Source organism: Apus apus, chromosome 5, assembly GCF_020740795.1.
Source record: "Apus apus isolate bApuApu2 chromosome 5, bApuApu2.pri.cur, whole genome shotgun sequence".
NCBI lineage: Eukaryota > Metazoa > Chordata > Aves > Apodiformes > Apodidae > Apus > Apus apus.
This window is the reverse complement of record NC_067286.1, coordinates 31,246,558-31,266,567: the sequence shown is the minus strand read 5'-3', so window position 1 is coordinate 31,266,567 and position 20,010 is coordinate 31,246,558. Positions and strand designations below refer to the sequence as shown.

Below are 20,010 nucleotides of genomic sequence, written 5' to 3'. Positions count from 1 at the left end.
TTCAGCAGCATCTTCTGGGGAGGATGGTGAGGATGTCTGGAGCAGTTTCTTTTGTAGTTCCAGCCATAGGGATCTCATTCATTGCTTTAAAAATAAGGAAAATGAAAGCATGTAAGAGCCAAAAGTCCCAGACTGAAGCAATTAATGGAATGAAATGTTACAGGCTTTGCTTACTTGCTGGTGTGTGTGTTTGTTGTTTGAAATAAAGAGCTACTGGGCTCAGTTTGGCTGTTGGGTTCTCAGTGCAATGAATCTGGAACATCACGAAGTGAAGACTTCTTTTCCAAAAAACAAGGAACCTTCTGATTTGGAACATGGGTACTGAGCTGAACAAAAATACTAACAGTAGGGTTGATTTTCTTTGTACATTGTACGTGAATGAGTCTGTCTTTTTTTTTCAGGGGCACCAACCATTTTTGCGAACTGCATGGAGATGAGTGTCTGGGATCTACCCTTCTCTTCTGATGTCCAAACAAAAAAGCTCTGCTCTCTGTAAAGTCCACTGGCTCCCATTGTCTCTTTTATCCACTGAAGAACTCTGCAGATGGAGTGAGGGCTGTACCTGAAGGCAACAGCTGTCCTACTGTAACTGCTAAAACCAGGCACCATCAGTACTCATTTCATGGTGTCTGTCCCTGTGTGTGGTGACAAGGGGTGTACAGTGCACTTTCACTTCTGGTCGCTGCAAGGTGCTTTGATTTTTCTAGTCTAATTATGGCTTCTCAACAGAGGCTGGCTGCTGTGAAGGATCACAGAGTGACATGCTTGATGCACATGTCTCCAGAGAGCAAGGCTGATCAAAAGGCAACCATGAACTACTGAGTGTGCTTCCATTGCTGGTCACAGTGAAACAGATCTGCTTCATAGACAAAATCTAAACTTAGTTTAAGTTTCTGAGTAATAAAGGTATGCTGCAGATTTTCCATGCTTTAGCAACAAAAAGCTGCAGTGGGGACCTGAGGACTACCTCAGGCAGATATTATCTGCTTTGTGCAATGCTCCTAAAGGCCTAGTGCTGTGATATTTATAGTTGGTCTCCCTCAGCATCCCAGGGAAAGCTGAAGGGCATTTTGTGCTGAAAGTGGCAATGTCTGGTGATTGCAGACATCATTACTGGGATAACCCAAGCATCTCAGTAAACAGAAACTCAAGGCAGTAAAACAGGGGTGCTGGTAAGGCACAGGCAAAAGGCATGAGAAGGTCAGGCTGTTTTTATGTAGGGTAAATTTGGTTTAGCACATAAGGGTAAAGTTCTGCTCTGGTAACATCTCCACATTGATTATGATTCTCTTGCTCTGCCAGTTCATGACCTTCCCAGCTAACAGAAATTTAATAGGGAAATACAAACAGCCGAAAGACTCAAATGACTCCTGCTGCCCCTTTAACCAGAAACAGCTACAGTGAAGTAGGAAGCTGATCTTGGAGGGCAATCTGCTTAGATGAGTACAGGCTAAAAGTGGAATAATCCCTGAGGTCTCTCATTTTGTTTGCTGTAATTTGGGCAGAAAGTAAATGCAGCTGAATTTTTCAAATCTGCAATGAACAGGTGGGTCTGTCCTTCTGCCTGCAGTAGCAGTGAAGGTGGCTAGTCTGCTCTTGTGTAAAGAGGGCAGGAGGTACAGATGGTCTCTTAAAAAACTTGACATTGCTGTTGAATATTTCTGAAATGGTTTTGAGGATAATGGGCGTTTCTGAATCTACTGAAGAGGTAGAAAGATGAAGAGGTAGAAAACAAATGCCTTCTGCCTGTCCTGAGAAAAATATTATTTTCCCTGGGTGTAAATGTGTGTGGTCAGACAGGTCCTCACTAATACCTGAGGAGGATTCATTATGACTGGGTTTAATCCTTCCTGAGCAGGAGGAAGAAAGTTCATTGCCTGGGGAGAAGCATTTATCTGGCCCACAAACTGTTGAGAGGACTAGGGGAAAATCAGTAAGAATGAGAAAACTGGCTGATTTTTCACAGGTCTGTTGTTCTTCATCTGTTTATTATAGCCAGTGATAACAGTGAGGTTGTGCTGAGCAGCTTGTAGAAACAACAGAAAGATTGTTTGCTTTCCCTCTGCATCATCCCTGGAGAAGCTGCAGCTGGGAAAGTCTCAAGTGAAGTGCCTTTGCTAAAGCTGTGATGGTATGGATGGCATGGAAAAGAAAGCATTTTTAACCAGGGTGCAGGCCTCCTTGTGTGATTCTTTAAATTCCCCTTTTTGAGATGGAGGGAACCTCAAAGGGTTGGAAGTAAATCTCCATCTCCTTTGGGGACACAGCAACAGAGAGAATATTTCATTGGAGGTTCCTTTGTGTACTGTTATTTAGCAACCTCTTGGGACCTTGATCCCAGGAAAACACAAGCTGGTCTACAATCACTTTCCAGTCTCAGAAGCACATGGGTTTGTTTTGGTTTTTATTTAATAATGTGGTAGGCATCAAGTAGATAACCCCAAGGAGTAAGAATATATTAGACTAATTAGACTCTAGTCAGCAAGGTGGGGAATTGTGCTGAATATGTAGATTACCCTTGTGAGTCAGAGTTGTTGCTGTGCTCTCATAGAGTGAACTCTTTTGGGGAGACACTTTCTTTTTACAGGGGCAGAGGATCTCTGCTAATTTTGAGGCAAGAATTGATAGCTGAAAAATAGTAATAAACCTGAGGACTGTAGCTAGTATCAGTGAGCTGATGCTGCATTGGTAATTGAGTGAATGATCCAAAATATTCCAGAATGTGAAACTATTATGTGAAGATGCTCATAAAAGGTTGTCTTGGGTTTGAGGAAGAAACTTTTCTGTGGATTCTGTTCCAGAAAGAAATAATTTTGCCATTATCTTTTCAATTCTGGAAGCTTGCAGAATTACTTAACTGCTGTGTTTATTTGGATAAGAACTGGTAAGTAATTAATCCTGTACCCTTCAAATCAGACTCTGTCCCTTTTGGTTTGCCCCTGAGCAAGCTAATCATCATTCCCTTTTTCATTGTAATTGATGTTTGATGTTAGAGCACTCTGCTTCTAAGAGACTTCCTTTTTTGGTGCTGTTACGCTTCCCTTCCTGCAAGTCCTGCTCCAGTGTTGCCAGTTTAAAGGACCTTCTTAAATTAATGTGGTGAAGCTCAGTTCTTATAAAGTAATAATTTCTTAGTGTATTAATCCCTTATTATGAGTTCCAGGGGCAGCTAAAGGCTTAGACTAGAGAAGCTCCCTGCTTTGTCATACCTGACACATAAGTTTGTTTGGCTGGTACTACTGTTTAAAGTCTAAATAGGTAAAACCAAAACTGAGAAGGAAAACAGGTACCCTGTCATTAAGGGGCTTGACTGATGGCAGACTGATGGGAGCTGAGCTGTTTGCTGGGTGCCCTGATTCCCTGGTGTCTGCTCTCCTAGTCAAGCCTATGGGTTTTTTAGTCTGAAGAAGGCTGAGGGAGATCTCATTGCCCTCTACAACTACCCGAAAGGAGGTTGTAGGGAGGTGGGTGTTGGCCTCTTCTCCCAAGTAAATAATGACAGGACCAGAGGAAATAGCCTGAAGTTGCAGCAGGGGAGGTTTAGATTGGATATTAGGAAGAATTTATACGCTGAAAGAGTGATCAGGCACTGGAACAGGCTGCCCAGGGAGGTGGTGGAGTCACCATCCCTGGAGGTATTTCAAAAGCTGTGTAGATTTGGTACTTAAGGAGATGCTCTAGTGGGCAAGGTTGTGTGGTGTGGTTGGGGCGTTTTGTTTTGTTTTTTTGTACTGATGGTTGGACTCTGTGATCTCAGAGGTCCTTTCCAGCCATGTCAATTCTGTGATCCTGTGAAGCTGTGGGGCTGCCTGCTGTATTGCTGCCTGAGAACATTGATGGTGACTAGGCATATGTAAACACTTCTCTGATCATCCTCTGAATATATAATATTAACTTTCTTGAGTTACAAGGAGAAGATGATGCATAATTATTTACCAGTAGGTTTAAAGGTGTATCTGAGCAGCAGAGAGTGGAAGTGTCATGACTCTACTGAGAAACGAGATACAAAGAATTTGCAGGAGAGGCACCAGGGTATATTGGGTTTGATCACAAATCTTTTAAAATAGCATGCTGGTAAGATTTGCTTGCCTCACTCAATATCCCCAAAGAGTTTCAATATCCCCAAAGAGTTCTCTGTTTAATACAGGTATTCTGTTTTTGTAGAAGATGGGAAGGAACCCTGTTGGCCCGCAGGTGAAAGGGAAGAAGCCCTGCTGCATTTGTTGGGAGGAGGGGGGGAAGTTGTCAAGGTAGTATTACTTTTTCCTACACCTCTAATGGGAAGATAGGGCTCCTGCTATCCCTGCACCAAGCAGGACACAATAGTCCATGACAGAATTATAGTATAGTCGCGTCCTCAGGCTTCCAGAAAAACTAAGCCACAGAAACAGACATCCCTTCCCTTAGACAGCTATTCTCCATTGTGACTTGTATTTTTCAAGCCAACTTTTAAAGGCACTAGGAGGAGCTCTTTCTCCATTTCATCTCCTCTCCCTGTTCACCCAGGTATTCACTAAAGCACTAAGTTGCTTTTGTATGAGCTGCTTACTCCCTGTCCAGCTTCTTAAATCCTCTGGACTTCTTAGGGCATCTGTGCTCCCTTCAGGTGCGAATGGAACAGTAAGTCCACTGACCCTTTCTGATACTACTATTGTTCGGCATTTCATGACAGCTTCTTGCTACGTTTTGTTTTCTCCTGTTTGCTACTTTGGAGAAGGGGCTGAAGCGTTCTGTATTTCTCAGCTTCACTGTAGCATTTTTTTCAGTGCAGACAAAACCCCAGCCATGCAGCTCATAATGCACGGGCCTTCAGTGAGCATCCCAGGTATCACTGGGCTGGCTTTTTCTTCAGTTAGGTGAATTTTTAGAGCTGTAAAGATGATGCAGATGTATATAGAATACTAACTTAGGTACTTGCTGGTATAACCTCTAGTGAATTGGGAAACTCACGCTACAAACATCAGTAAAGTCATGTCAGTCGTGTTTGACAACTGATTCTCCCTGTTACATTCTTACCGCGGGGTAAGAGCTGCTTCAGCCAGAAGACTTTTTTCTGAGAGCTGGCAGCAGACCAGACATTTGTTAAGCCCTCAGTCTGAAGAATCAGTGTTCCGGTGTTCTTCACTGACAAACGTACCCGCAACGCGCTCGATGCTCAAGACCTGCAGGTTTTAGAGATGCTGTAGATGCGGCGCGCAGCAGGGATTTCCGGAGTAAAGGAATGGAAGCCCTGTCTGTGAAAGAACAGCTCCAGGAGCACACTTAGTCACCCCACCTCGATGGCCTGGCCCTGGCCCTGGCCCTGGCCCTGGCCCGGCGGCTTCCACCTCTGCGGAGGCGCCAGCGCCCAGGAGCGCGGGTCACGGAACCATCGGACGGTGAAGGCCGGAAGGGACCTGAAGATCCTCAGGTTCCCACCTGCCTGCTACCGACGCTGGACGCTGCCTCGGCCGCTCCCCGCCCGGAGCGGCTCCCCCTCCGGGCGCAGCGGGTGCCGGACGCGGGCCCCCGGGCACCCCCGCCGCTCCCGGCATGCCTCGCGCGCCGCCGCCTCCCCCGGGTGCCCGCGGCTCGGGGGGGGCGGGGCGGGTCGCGAGCGCAGGCCCCGCCTCGCGCAGCCGGTGGGGAAGCAGGGAGGGGCGGGGCGGCCCGGGGCGGCGGGCCCGGGGGGGGAGGGGCCGGGCCGGGCCGGGGTTCCGGCGGCGGGGTCCCCGGGGCCGGCCGGCGGGAGGAAGGGGGGCTCGGTGCCGCCGCTGCCGGCCCTCGGGCGCTGGGCCCGTCAGTTCCCGTTGTCACTCCAGGGGAAGCGGCAGTGCCCAGCATCCCCGCGGCACGTGTCGCCGGACGTAGGTCGGTGCCGATACACGTGTGCGTGTGTTTCCGCCTGACGGGTGCCCCGGTGCGTGGGCCCCTCCCGGGACGCGGTGCTGCCCGCCCCCGCTGCCGTGGCTGCCGCCGCCGCGGCGCTCGGCGGAGGTTGTGCCCGGGCGCGTGTCCGGCTGCGGGACGGGGCTGGGCCCCCGCGCCCAGCCCTGCTGCGGGCGGCGCGGCGCGCCTGGCCGGGCCGGGCCGGGCCTGCGGTTACTGGCGCAGCTGGTAAAACGAAGGACACTGAGCTCCTCCTGCCTTCAGCTTGCCTCTTGTCTAAAGAGGGTTTTGTAGAGAGGGAAATAAAGACTCCATCTACTGAAGGCCCGGAGGCCCGTGCATCCCCAAAAGTTGTAGGCATTTCACATTATTTAAAAGCTTTCTGAGTTTGTCTGGGCTTCTGATGCAGTGAATACTTGTAACATTGCCTGAATGACACGTATAAAACAGCTCTGTGCTCCAGCAGGTGTATGGGTTGGGAGAACGTGCGTTCGGTTGTACAGAGCTGAACGCCCTTCTGCAGAGTTTTGTTCAGCAAAATGAAATGTCAAAACCAAAAAGAGGGACAAATGCAAATAGCTGAGGGCTAAGGGGAGAAGGATTCATAGTGGTAGTGTAATCGTATCCGCTTCATAAAATAGTCTAAAGCTTATCTGAAAGAATCAGATACTTTTAAAGCAGGAATCTCAATAAATGCAGTTTCCTTAAGTGACTGAATGTACCGAAATTTTTGCTACTTTGTACCAATGGTATTTATCTTAACTTGTAGAATGAAGTAATATTTACATTCATTCTCGTTCTTGTCTCATTCTAGTTCTTGTCTTCACCTGCTTATCTTCAACCTCTGATATTTTTATTTTTTTTTTACACTGTTGGCTAAATTGCTCTTTATTAACTGCAATTGTTTCATAGTTGATAGATAGAACATTATAAGATGGGTTTGACAGGTTTGACCAACTTGAGTCTTGCATGTTTAAGTATGTCTCCAGCCCTTCAGTCTCTCTGAGACTGTCTCCTTTCTGGCACCTTCCTGTTCTTTGTAGACCTATCATGAATCCTGGCTGACCAGAATGGAGTGTTATGATCTAGCAATATATATTCTAGGGCTAAATACTTACTGTGATTACTCTGCTATTTGTGTTTAGGCATCCAAAGATAACCTTATTTCATTCCAGTACAGTATAGCATGAGGAATTCTTGTTCAGTTCAATACTGAGTAATTTCCAGCTTGCTTTTGTCCCCAAAGCATCTGTCCGACTCTTCTTTTCATGCTGGCGTGATCTCATACATGGTCAAATATGAAGAGATACAATTTAACATAACTGCTTTCAGAGTAGTAATATAATTTAATATGACATAGATTTATATGGGGAGTCTAGATCACATTAAAAATGTGTGGATATATATATGTATATACACACACACGTGTGTGTGCATGCATTCCTGTTCTTTCTTGTAGAGTGAATGTAATTGCCTGCGTAGTCCTATTTCAAGCATCTTATAAAACTTGCTTTTTTTTGTTTGCCCTGTAGATAGGGGAGCATGGCTGCTAAGAAACTACGAAGAGCAAGGTTGCCTCAGGAGCTCTGTGAAAGGCTGAGTCACCATCAGATCACTACCTGTCAGGTGAAAGGGTTATTTTATGTTTGTGGAATGTGTTTTTTGGGGCTTGGTTTGGTGAATTTATTTTTTTTTTTTGGGGGTGGTGGGGTGGTGGTATGGGGTGTGTTTTAAGTAGTTTTTAACTACTTGTTTTGGTAGTTTAATTTAGAGGGAGCTTTACTTTCTACAAAGTAGGGGGCATTTCCTGGTTGCTACCTCACTAAAACAGTTGAACTTGTATGTCCTTACTATCTTCACTTCTAAAGGACATGAAGATTATGTTGGCAGGGGAGTGCAGCTGCTGCTTGTATGGTGTAAGACATACATTTGTGAACACTTCACAAAAATGTGTACACTTCTTAATCCAGTGTGTGACCGTGCTGTTGCAGTATCAGTTATGGGTTGATACAGCAGTATGTTCTGAAGTTGTTCTTACTAGTGCTCGCCTAAAGAGAGCCAACAAGCCACATGTATTGCAGTAATATGCATCATAAACACAGGACCTAGTCCTAGGACTGCAATCTAGAAGACCTGATGTATTTGGAATATTTTTCAGGTAGATAGAGACTTCTGTGGGCAAAAAGGGTGTTATCTTGTTGCAGTTCCATCATATGGTTCTTGCATGTTTGGTCCTTTGACTTTTAAATATGAATACAATTCCTTTTAATTTACTGGTATCACAGAAAGGTAGGAGAGGTATGGCATAATAGTGTATAACATGGCACAGTTGGTAAATCTGTGGAATGTGTTATAGATGTGTATCAATTGCATCTGTTTAGTCCCTAGTCTTAATTTCTAGGTTGAGCTTTCTGAACTGTTCTATCATCTTTCAGGATTTTTTATGTCTTTCCCTCTTGGAGCTAATGAAAGTGACAGGACAAAGCTACTATGATGTGCAGAAGCTTGTTTGTAAAGTCAGCCGGGCTTGTGCTCCCAAAATGCAGACTGTAAGTAGTGCTTGTGTTGGTTCTGGTTTTGTTACAATATTTGGGAAAAAGCTAAACAGTGCCACTCATTGTTTTACCTGGGAGGTTTGTGATGTCTCATTTTGATTGCACAATTAAATAAAAGTTGTATTTTCAGATTTAGATCTCCGAGGCACTTTAGTTTGATTCAGTAACTTTTATTAGTCAGTGTAGCCTCAAGAGATTGTTCAGGCTTGCAGAACTGGTTCTGAGTGCAACAGGGAAACATGGCATTCTTTTTTGCCATCTAGCATATAAAAATTGCTTCTAGTTTGGGCTCTGCAACTGAGGGGAAAAAAACATTGTTTATTGCAAGCAAAGAATAAGAATTTGAGTATAAATTGGTTTTATACATAGAATTGGTGCCAAGAGTTGAAGTGCTCCTGAGAATATCTTGAGGATTTTCTCCATCCACGTAAATGAGCTGTAGTGTGGTCTAGGCTACTGGTAGCTTCACTGGGGAGAGTGCAAGAGAGAAACAGATGTTAGCAGCAATGCAGTGGCTGGATTTGGTTTTCTTTTTTGAATTCATGTGAAAAGATGTTAAAAATGGTGTCTTTTTAGAACAGAGGGGGCATGGACAGTTGTTTCTTATGTGTAATTGGCATAGTAACTGTAGCAATAGCTGTGTGAAACTTCACATTCATAAACACACTGCATTAGTGATAGGCAGAATTAATTACTTATTCTGAATGAATTAAATGCTAGCTACTTACTGGTTTTCCATCAATAACTGTTAACAATCAATAAATCAAAGACAGATGGAAGTTTTAAATAGAGTCAAGCATTTGCTTTTGCCTGTCATCCACACATCACTATTCAATCATATTTCATTGCCAAGAAGCTTAGCAGACACTGAGGTATGTCAGCAGTTGTCAAGGACTGTTAATACACAGCCAGCTGATAGATGACCAGCTGTGTAAGTGCATACAGTACAGGGCTGTACTTTCAGAAACAGAAGATATTAGCTGTTTTTAAGGGATGTGGATTAAATCTTAGCAAACACAAGATTTCAAGTGGACTTCAGGTCAGAGTGACTGGTGTAACAAGAAGGTTAGACAACATCTTTGAGTAAAAAAAAAAAATTGGATAATAGGAGTTGCAAGTAAGGGGGAAGTACTCTTAAGATGCAACATTGGAAACACTGACAGTGAAACTGGAGTATGCCAGAATATACAGTAAAACTTATAGTTTCTAGAAAACTTGCCTTGCAGTAGAAGTACAGAGTGAAGCCTGATGAGGTCATCAGAGAAGAAGTTAGGAAAGGGGTGACTTGATCAGATTACACGCTGAATAGAAGAGGTAATTCTGTTAGAGTCTAGCTGAACAAAAAGCTGAACAAGATCCAGTGGGTGGAAGGTAAATTAAAAAATAAATCCCTGAAATGGGAAGTAATAAGAAAATCTTTAGAAACTGACATAAGTTACCATTGGTAAAGGTTGTCTTAAGGATGTGGTAATTCTTCATTCACTTGGACTCCCGATTTAACAATTTTTTAAATTTTTTTTTTTTAAACTGAAAGTTTGATTCCACTCTAACTTTGTGGGTTAAATGCAGGAAACACTGGATAGTTTTAGAGTCCATATTAGGCAGGAAAGCTGGACGGGAATATTATTTTCACAGTCTACAGGGTTTGTTTCCATTCTAAAGGGTTTAAGTCCTGTCAGAGGTTAAACAAAAAATTATTAAATTAAAATATGTTGTAAATCCTTCTTCATCAGTACATGTATTCATTCTTAAAGTTAATCTGAGCACAAACTCTGATCCTATTTGAGTGAGGTAAAAATTGTTGTGTGTCTTGAAAGCTATTTTTACATGTTTCCCCTTGACAGAGCTGAAGAACAGAGGTCTGAACAAATTTCAAATATTATTCCAATATGCTACCTGTTATAATATAGGGAAGAACTGTAGCATAAAAACAGGAGGTACACACTATTTTATCTCAGCCTGCTGGTAGAGCTAGCTGGAATTTTTTCTGATCAACTTCAGCAAAAATGCTCACTTGCTGGCTCAACAAGTATGGACTGAAACATCAAGGATTTGGTGGTGTGGTTATTTACTTAGTTTTTGATTATTCCAGTCAAGGTGCTTCCATAATATGCCATATTTCCAGCAGACTATTTTAAAACTGGGATAAATCAGATGCCTGCATTTCTCTCAGGCATAGAGAAAGGGTTTTTCTGGAGTGGTCAGTCATGGCAGGTTATGATGGGATGCTGTATCAGGGCTTTGTATTTTCAGCTTTATCTGTTGGATCTTCTTGACTAGTGTTCCTCACAGAAATGGAAAATTGTGAATGGCTACAGGATCATCCCAGGCTTGTTCAAAGACTTGGGAATCTTTAGCTAACCTGTCTTTCAGCTCAGGTAGCTTCAAATTGGTGATAAATGTTGGCCAGGGAGTTCTTGGTTTTAGGTTTCATGTGAGTGTTTTGCATTGGTCACAAATTGTACGTGTAGTTATTACTTAGAAATTGGAGTTTTGCAGGTTGAAAGCAAGCCTTGTTGAACAGGAGCAGAGAAAACCTCTGATTCATCATTATTAAAGGCTTATTATTTAATATTGTGGTGAGGGAGACACAACAAACTTCTACATTTACTCTGGGAGCTTTAAATGGAATTATAGCTGAAGACAGGAATAGTTTTCTCATTGACACGTGTTAAGTCCATTTAGGTTGATGAAATAAAATGTGAGAAATTTGCTATTTCCATTTAAAAAAATAATTTTCTGATTTGTGTGTTTGTTTTCTTTTGCTTTTTTCCCCTCCTTTGATAGGCTTATGAAATGAAACTGAAGAGTTCTGTCAATCCCTCTTCAGCCTTTTTATCCACCATGTTGCATAGTTTGGATAAAGTCTTGCATGGTGGAGTGCCCTGTGGATCCCTCACAGAGGTAATTTGTCTTGCATGTTTTACTGCAGTAGAAGTCAGAAGTCACAAATAGGTTGATTGTCTTGTGTCAGATGCTGTAACCACAAAGTGCACAAAAATTTTGGATGAGAAGGTTTTTTTTAAATTGGTAGAGGCTACACCGTTTTTGTGATTATTTTTTTTTTGTGGGTTTTTTTTGTGTGTGTTGGGTTTTTTTGTTTGTTTTGTGTTGTGTTTTTTTTTCCCCAGCTTGTCAGGTAAGAAGGAAAATGAAGGAATTAAAAAATTTTGGAGACCCTGTTTTTCTTAAAAAAGAGTTTTTTGTGTTTTTTTTCAGGAAATTTGGCTGGATTTTTGCAGTGGGAGAGTTGCAATATGGTTTTGTGATTAGAGCTGAATCCAGAGTCCATCCTTTTAATACCAACTCATTCTGTCTTCACCAAGTCATTCGTTTTTATTGAAATGTTTATAGAAATGTTATTTTTTATAGAAATGTTACTAATTCATGCAAGTAGTACATAATAGATTCTTTAAAAGAACCACTACTTTAAGGCCTGTATTATATGCACATACATTGCAACAGAAGTTGCATATTTGTCTATAACTGTCACTTTCTGGACTTGGGATGCAATACTGCTATTTTGCTTAGAATTCTTTTTTAAGAAAAAGGAGGCATTTAATCTACTAGTACTTGGATTTCTGTCTGGCCTCATAGAAGTAATAATAACTTGCATAGTTTCTGTAATATGAACATACAAGATTTTTGTAGATGCTCATAGGAGTCACTGAGTATTATAATAAGACAAAGATGCAATCTCTTGCTTAGGAATTTGCTGAGCTACAAGCAGAGATTAAGAAATGTATCTATTGGAGGGAGTACCAATAGATGAGTCCCCTGTTCTTATGTTATTCCCCCAGCCATCTGTTGTAGGCCCTTAGTAGAGATGGAATCCTGAGCTAGTCAGACGCTGGTTTTATGCAGTATGGTCATACTTGCCTTCTTGCAGTTCAGTTCTGAACTCAGCTGTGTACTTGAAATGCATGGAAAAAAGCAGTGTGCCTTGTGCTCTGAATTTAGACAGGTTGATTTTTTTTTTTCTTCAATGCTTTAACTGTCCTTACAAAGTGCTTTTCTTTGTCTGCTGTGACAAATTGCCACAGTAGAGTAGAAGTGAGAAATTAAGAAAATCTTATTATGAGAAAAATACATCTTTTTCACACCCTGTAATCAAACTAGATTGGTTTTGATCTCGGATAGAAATCACTTATGAAATCCAGGAGTGACTTATAACATATTATTGTTTAAACAACATTGAGTTTAGGCTGTATCAGTTTCTGCTCTAGTAAACTATTATGTCATGAGGGGATATTACTTTTTAAAGATTCTGAGTATTTATGTATGATGTACAGGAATATACATGATTCAGGTGTTTAGGAAAGCATCCATGAACTTATATTGATCTGTCAGAATTAGTATTTTCTTCATATTTAGGCCTAGCTTTGTTACCATTTTACTATTAAAAAATCAGATTGGAAGAACTTAATCTTAAAATGAGTGCTGCAACTCTTTATATTCTGGGAGAAAAGACTTGCTACATTCTGTCTCATTGAAGAAGAGCGAGCTGTTCTTAAAGGCAGTAGTAGGGTATGCAGGGTCCTGAGGCTGTAACTTTGCTGCTCTTGAGTATAGTGCCTTCAGCAGGAGATGTGTTCTTGGTTCCTAAAAATATTTTGATCAGCAAAGCAGTGACTGTGCTAGGTGTAGTTTGTCTCCATTTCTTCTGGATTATTGTTCATGCAATCAGTTGATAAAATAGCACAGCCGGTGTTAGAAAAGAAATAATACTTTCTTGCAGATAGCATCTGGCTTTCCAGGATTTCTCTCTAGTCCACTGACTTTTCCTTGATGGAGGCAAAGAAGGGGCTATTCACAGGCTTGTGCCACTTAAACTTCTGAATTATGCTTCTTGCAATGTAAGCAGCACTGCTGCCTAGGTAGGAGAAAGAAGTAGAATAGAGATGTCTTCTCTCTGATATGCCAGTTGTCCTTGAGCTTGTGAACTAACTCATGGGTGGTGCCCAAAACAAGCATGTTATCTTCTATAGGTCAACCCAGATAACCCAGTCAGTTTTGCCCTCCTTCCTATGGCTTGGCAATTTTGAGAAAAAGATGGCCAGAGTGTAAAAGTTTGCTTTAAAGGATCCTCGAATATTTTTTTCCTAATTTAATTAAAAAAAAAAGTAGATGTGATCCTTTTGGTTGGAAGAGCCACTCAGTTAATTTACAAGGCTTCTGATAACAATGTCATGAATATTTGTCTTTTTTCTTAATCCTGAGTGTAGCTCTCATTCAGCAATCAGTGCAGACTGTCTGACCTGTCCTTGCCTGAAGAATGGCAAGGTAGTATTCATTGGAGCACTGATAGACTTTAAGCTTGCTGATTATCATGGTCTTGGCATTGCTCCAGAGAGGGATAGAGGAAAAGCAGTGGTTGACCTTCTGGGAGTTTTACTGGAGTGTAGCTAACCTTTGATTTCTATAGTTTGGGTGTTGTTTTTTTAAAATGTTTTTTTCTCTTTAATAATTTGAAAGTAAGTTCTGCAAACAGCTGATCTCAAAACATGGATGTCAATTATTGTTTTCCTGAGATGGTATTAAATAATGCTCTTCAGGAAGCAAATGCAACTGCTTAATTTTCTGGAGCGATGTATTTTTGTAATACTTCTCAGTTTGGCTGCCAATAATCAATTGGTAATCAGTGTTTCATTAAAATATTTATATCTTTAGATATGAGAAAAACTGGGAAACTGTTGCTAAACTTTATTTTAAGAATGGTCACACTCTCTATGTATCAATGTATTTAAAGGTAGTTGGGGGGAAATTATATTCAAAGATAGGATGAAATTTAATCTCATTGTAAATAAAAAGCACTGCTCCAGGGAAGGTGTACTTTCTCTTCTGAAAAAAAAAAAAATATCTTTTTTTGTTGTTGTTTTGTTTTCTAACACATTTTGGTTAAGAAGTAGAGACCTGCCTAGTGCAGTTACCCTCAATAGGTGATGTCACAAGGTGATTGAGATGTTGAGGTCTGTAAAAGACATCTAGTGGATGAGAACAGAACTGCAAGGACTACATCCTTTTACCAGTAACTTGGTCTTGCTTTCACACTCACTTTTGATTGACAGTACTGATGCATCGTAACTATTTAATCAGAAATGTTATAGAGAGAACTAGGTAGTCTCCAGAAATTAGATTACTAATTTAAGTGATGTCTAAACTTAAGATGTCTAAACTAACTTAAGAAGTGTCTTAAAAAAAAGTATTGCTTTTTATCTGCCTTTTAGGTACTAAATGTGGAAAGTGATTAGGGCACGTATTAGGCAGAGAAGAATCAACTATGCAGAAACTGAGTTTCTCATTTAAAGCCTGGTTCTGGAGATTTTGCAAAGTATTTTTGCAAGAGTAATGAGATCTGAATAGTTCCAAAGGTTGGCAGCACTGCAAGTGTTCTTCAGCATGATTGGTAGATGAATCTTTAGTAGAAAGCTATCAAGTGGCTGCTACTGCTACTTTGATGCTGTACTGCAGCTTGTGATTGCTTTTGGGTCATGTTGCTTTTGGATTCATGTGATTTTGGAACTTAATAATTATAAATTGCTCTTTTGCAACTTACTAGAACAAAGGTGATCGACAGATTCCCTTCAGTATTTTTCTTATTAGGTAGATATTCTAAGTCTGAGAGAAGTTCTCTTCAAAAGCATGTTGTGTGCAGCATTTACTTCCTGACTGGTGTGGCTAAATTGTTGTCTTCCTGTTACTTTACCCAGCAGTGAGGGTGACTGGAAACTTGGAATTTGACTAGATGAGCCACAGGGTTAAGACTTGTGATGGTATCTTCTTCAGCCAAAGCTGTTTGCTTTTTGAGTGTCAGTGGCATTTGATTTGCCTTGGACCATTTTTTTCCCAAACCACTATTAAGTTTTAAGTTGGAAATGAAATCATAGCTGAAATTTTGTGGTCAGATGTTGCAGCTTTTGCCAACTCCTCTGAGGAAAAATTAAAGTAATGATTTTGTGAATATTGAAGAGTTTAATCCCGTAGTAGCTGAAGAATTAGCTCCTTGTGACTTCAGCCAAACCCTACAGATGTGCCAGAAACAATAATATATAGCTTATTGAAAAATAAAAGTCTGTTTTAGTAAGCAGAGCTAAATGAAAAACTCTTGTAATCTTCACATTTCTACTTGGGTGGACTAGATTTTTTTCCGGAGCAAATTTAGAGTAAAACACTAAGCAAACTTTTTTGCAGACATTTGATTGAAATTATACTAGAGGTTTTTTTAGTTTTGTTTTTTTAGTTCTGAAGTAAGATTGTATTATTCAAAACACTTGCTGAACCAGTGTTAAATACAATAAAATGTGACAGTTTTTGAAAATTGTTAATTGTAGATTATTTAAAATCCCATTTTAATGTCATTTAAAGGAATGCTGATTAAAGAAGTATCACTTGTTTTGGGAACAGAAATGCTGTTTTGTGGCATTAGCTTGCTTTCTTGTACTAGCTCATACTGCAAAATTACCTCTCTCTGCTGGTGCTTGTATCCTTAGATGCCTTTACAGCATCTCTGTTGAATTAGCTCCTGCATCAGCTACTGAAATAAATGTTGATTCAAATGCACCTCCTAGGCAAGGGTGAAACTACAAATGTTTCTGAGGTCTCCTCACAGTTGTCCAAACATTTTAGTTGAACAACTGGATTGATGCCCTCCTCTCATGTATTTCAAGTCTTTTTTTAACTAGAAACAGCTGGTGAGATTCTTTGGCTATCACGGTCTAAGGAATGTGTATTGCCTCTACAATTTTTGTATATGTTATGGGTTCATATTAAAATGTGGCAGCCATTATTGATACGATATTTTGTAATTTAAGTACACAAGATGGAGGCCAGATAATTGCATGAATATGACTAACTCCTCATCTGTAATTCATTAAATGTAATGTAGGTTTCTAAACAAAAATAATCTAATTCTTCTCTTGCATTAAAGCTTCAGGTACGGCTTGGTTTTCAGACCTTGTTTAAAGACAAAAGTGATTGAAGGGGTTTTAACCAACTATTAACAGTAGGTAATGTGTAACTGTTGCTAAGGCAGTCCTGTTAGTGTTTCCCTGCAGATTCTCTGTACTTCAACTCATGCTGCTGCTGCTGCTTAAAATGAAACCATAGCAATACTGTGGTACCTTGTCATGAAAGGGTGTTTGTACTTAAAAACACTTGTGCGTTTCAGCTCAAAAATCAGTTTGGTTTTCAGTTTGTCTGTTGTAGGGTTTCTTTTCTAATTTGAAATAACAGCTCTGTATTTAATCCTTTGTTTTGGCAGTACTAGGTGTTTGAAGGAAGTATGCTTCATTTTGTAGTTTAACTTTCCTGAAGAAGCTTACTTCTGCCTTGCATTATTAGTCTCTACTAGCATCAGAATGAACCCATAATTTTGTTTTTAGTGCCTAAAGTCACTTCAGCTTTGTATTTGCTGGTTTTCAGCCCTATTAGTATTTAAGATGTTACCATCTTCCTTCCAAGAAGCAGTGACAATGTGATATTGTATTTGAAGAACCCCCTGTAATAGTAATGAACATATGATTATCTGAACAGAGAGCTCAGCATTCATTTACAATCTCTGCAAGATCTGCAGTGGATAAAGAACAACATAATGCCGTCTCTAGTAGAAAAATGTTGCTCTCAGAAATGGAAGATCTCATCAAATAATGTATTCTTTTGATCATTGTGTTTCTTCTCTTGAGCCAAAATCATACTGCAGCTATTTCACCCAAGTTGAGTGTGCTCTTCTTGAATGCTGCTTAACCAGAGCAGGCTTTCATAAGTGCAGGTTAAAGCTGGTCTGGGTCATTAAATGGTGTTAATATTGAAATATGGTAATAGGGAGTTAACACCAATGGCCAAACACATGCTCCATAGCAGACTGTAGTCTCTGGGGCAGATGCAATCTGTCTTTTGTGGTTCATATTGAACATTCAGTCTTTACAGGATATAAGCAATTATCCTTGTGATTTCCAAGGGAGACCAGGTTGTCAGCAAAGTAGTGATGATTCCTAAGCAGGCATTTACATCTGTGATCTCATTAATGCTGGACTTTTTTTCAGCTCTAAAGGCCATTGATGTCATGTGAATGTCAACTGTGATTCTTCTAATTATGCTTTATTTTAGAAGGTAGCACAGAGAATGAGAACTAGGTGTAGCTCTAGGGAAGATCTTGGAGGAGGAGGGGGAGTGTAGAGGATGTTAAGTATGAGAGGTAAAAAAGGATGTCAAAGAAGTAAAGTAGAAGCATAATGCTGAGGCAGGACTGTTTATTCTTCAGTGGATGAGTTTGACTGAAAGGGACAGATCCAAGAGTTAGCTGTAAAGAGTAAGTAGCTCTTTGTGGGCTGCAGGCTATCTTTTTGTGACTGTTTCCTCCTTTGGTAACTAGAAGAGCAGAATTTGAGGAGTCCTGGGTCTTAATTAAACATATAATTAGGGTGAAATAAGCGTGAAATTTCTTGTTTATATTACTAATTTATTTTTTTTTTCTTCCAGATTACTAGTCCACCAGGTTGTGGCAAAACTCAGTTTTGTATTATGGTGAGTGTTGTGGCTACACTGCCTGTAAGCATGGGAGGACTAGATGGGGCTGTTATATACATTGACACAGAGTCTGCATTCAGTGCTGAAAGGTAAGATGCCAGTTTCTAAAATACACACTTGCAACTTCTTTAGCACCATTTGTCTCAGAACCTATTTTCTGAGCAACAGTTAAGCATTTATAAAGTCAATACCTATGGTAGTTATTATATATTCATCTCATATGTGCACTTATTCCACAGATGATTAAATTAATTTCACAGAATTATTTATTCACCTTCCTAATTTATATGATGTTGCAGATTCCGTGTGTGGTATGATGAGGTGGATGACATGCTCTGTAATTTGTAAATGGTCTTAACAGTCCTGAATCTTTAATCTTTCTCTGCAGTTTAGCTGGTGGAGTTAGAGGAAGGTTTTGAGGATGTAAAGGCCCAGCATTTTGAGTACGAAGGAAATGGAGGTTTTCCTGTGAACAGTAGGACTGACATAGCCAGTTCTCCTTCAGATTTATGTCCTGTTTCTATTGAGTGAGGCCCCCTGCCCTTCTGCACTTTTTTTTCCCTGCCGTAACCTCACATCTCTCCTGTGTTCTTAGTGGCCATGCCATACAATATTCCCTTAACTCTGTTCCATCTCTGGTTCTTCTAATATCTTCTGCTTTGCTGATGCAACTGAAGGGGCCCAGCCATACACTTATGCTATCTTCTCACTGCTGAATGGACAGGTGACAGTATGTGCTGTACCTATTTGAGACCTATAGATGTCTGCATGTGTTGGTTATTGCTGTCATGTGCTGACTTGATTCATTAACTGTTGAAATAATTTGGAGGTGTTTCAGTAAAGGTAGCTCTAATTTACTTTTATCTACCAACTTTTCTAAACCATGAGGATTTGATGTTTTTGAGATGTCTATTCCTTTGTCACTGTTTGGAATTGGTGAGTTCAAAAGTTCAGGGTCTGGGCAAGTACAAATACAGTATTCTTATTCTTGTTTTTGTAGAAAAAAAAACGGCAAAAAAAGTTTCATCAAAATCAATTATGTATTTAAGATGAATCTGGAGTATCAAATCAAAGGTATTTGCATTGTTTAATCATTTGGAATTATGGATGAAAGGGTGGGGTTTTTAAACATGTTTTTGGCAAGTGAATTTCACAAAAGTTTGAATTACTTTACACCAGAAGTGTAATATTAAAAAGAAAAAACTTCAAGCAGTGGCTCTGCACAGTATGGTTCTTCCTTTTTACAAACCACTTAATTTTTAGTTCAGGTCCCTGGAATGTAGATAGGAAAAAAGGGTAGGATCTAATGGATGAGTTAAGGTTTGTTTGAAATGCTTAAGAAAAAAGTGAAAGTGAAAATGAAACTGCTGAAAACAGAATAGGATGTGGAAAGGAAACATGGTAAAACAACATTATTGCTAAGGATGAAAATATTTATGTATTCAGTAATATTTAGTATTGCTCAGTTGGTAATGGTAGCTAAATGCATTTTCAGCAAACAAGCTGTATCTTATACTCTGTGTTGCAGCCTCTAAGGGGCAGCACCAGCATGAGTGAGGGAATCACTTACCCCTTCTACTGCATACCTCTTAGACTGCATTTAGATCCTTTGTCCAGTTTTGGGTTCTTGGTTTGAGAAAGACATGACAAACTGCAGGGAGTTCAGCAGGGGGCTACTAAGAGGGTTGGGGACTGGAGCACTTTCCCTTTGTGGAGAGACTGAGGGCTTGCTCAGGCTAGAAGAGAGAAAGCTTTGGGCATATCTAACAGCAACCTTCCTTTACCCATGAGGAGCCCATCGGGATGGCATGGTGGTGCATGGCAGGGAGGCAGCAAGCATACATTGAAATCCACTTCTGTCCTGATACCTGGAGAACCTTTTTCACTGTAGGGGCAGTGAAGAATTGGAAGAGGTTGCTCAGAGGGGCTGTGCTGCCTCCATCCTTGGAGGCTTCCAGAATACGACTAGATAAAGCCTCAAGTAACCTGTTCTGATTTCAAAGCTGGTACTTCTTTGAACAAGATGTTGGCCTGGATATCTCCCGACTTCTCTTTCTAACCT

The 20,010-nt window shown here is 40.6% G+C and overlaps 1 protein-coding gene across 8 annotated transcripts in view; it reads left to right on the top strand.

Annotated features, from left to right (window-relative positions):
* RAD51B (RAD51 paralog B) overlaps positions 1-20,010 on the top strand; it is a 434,666-nt gene that overhangs the window by 33,222 nt on the left and 381,434 nt on the right. For 4 of the 8 annotated variants that reach the window (XR_007889797.1, XM_051622427.1, XM_051622432.1 and 1 more), the window contains exons 2-6: positions 402-906; positions 7,401-7,494; positions 8,304-8,417; positions 11,211-11,327; positions 17,901-18,037. Coding sequence is in view for 7 of the 8 variants with exons in the window: in XM_051622427.1 (XP_051478387.1) it covers positions 7,411-7,494; positions 8,304-8,417; positions 11,211-11,327; positions 17,901-18,037 (452 nt within the window). In the remaining variant the exon portion in view is untranslated. Of the gene's footprint in view, positions 1-401; positions 907-5,681; positions 5,851-6,154; positions 6,222-7,400; positions 7,495-8,303; positions 8,418-11,210; positions 11,328-17,900; positions 18,038-20,010 lie in introns of those variants that run through there. The other 4 variants (XM_051622426.1, XM_051622429.1, XM_051622428.1 and 1 more) reach the window with 4 other exon arrangements.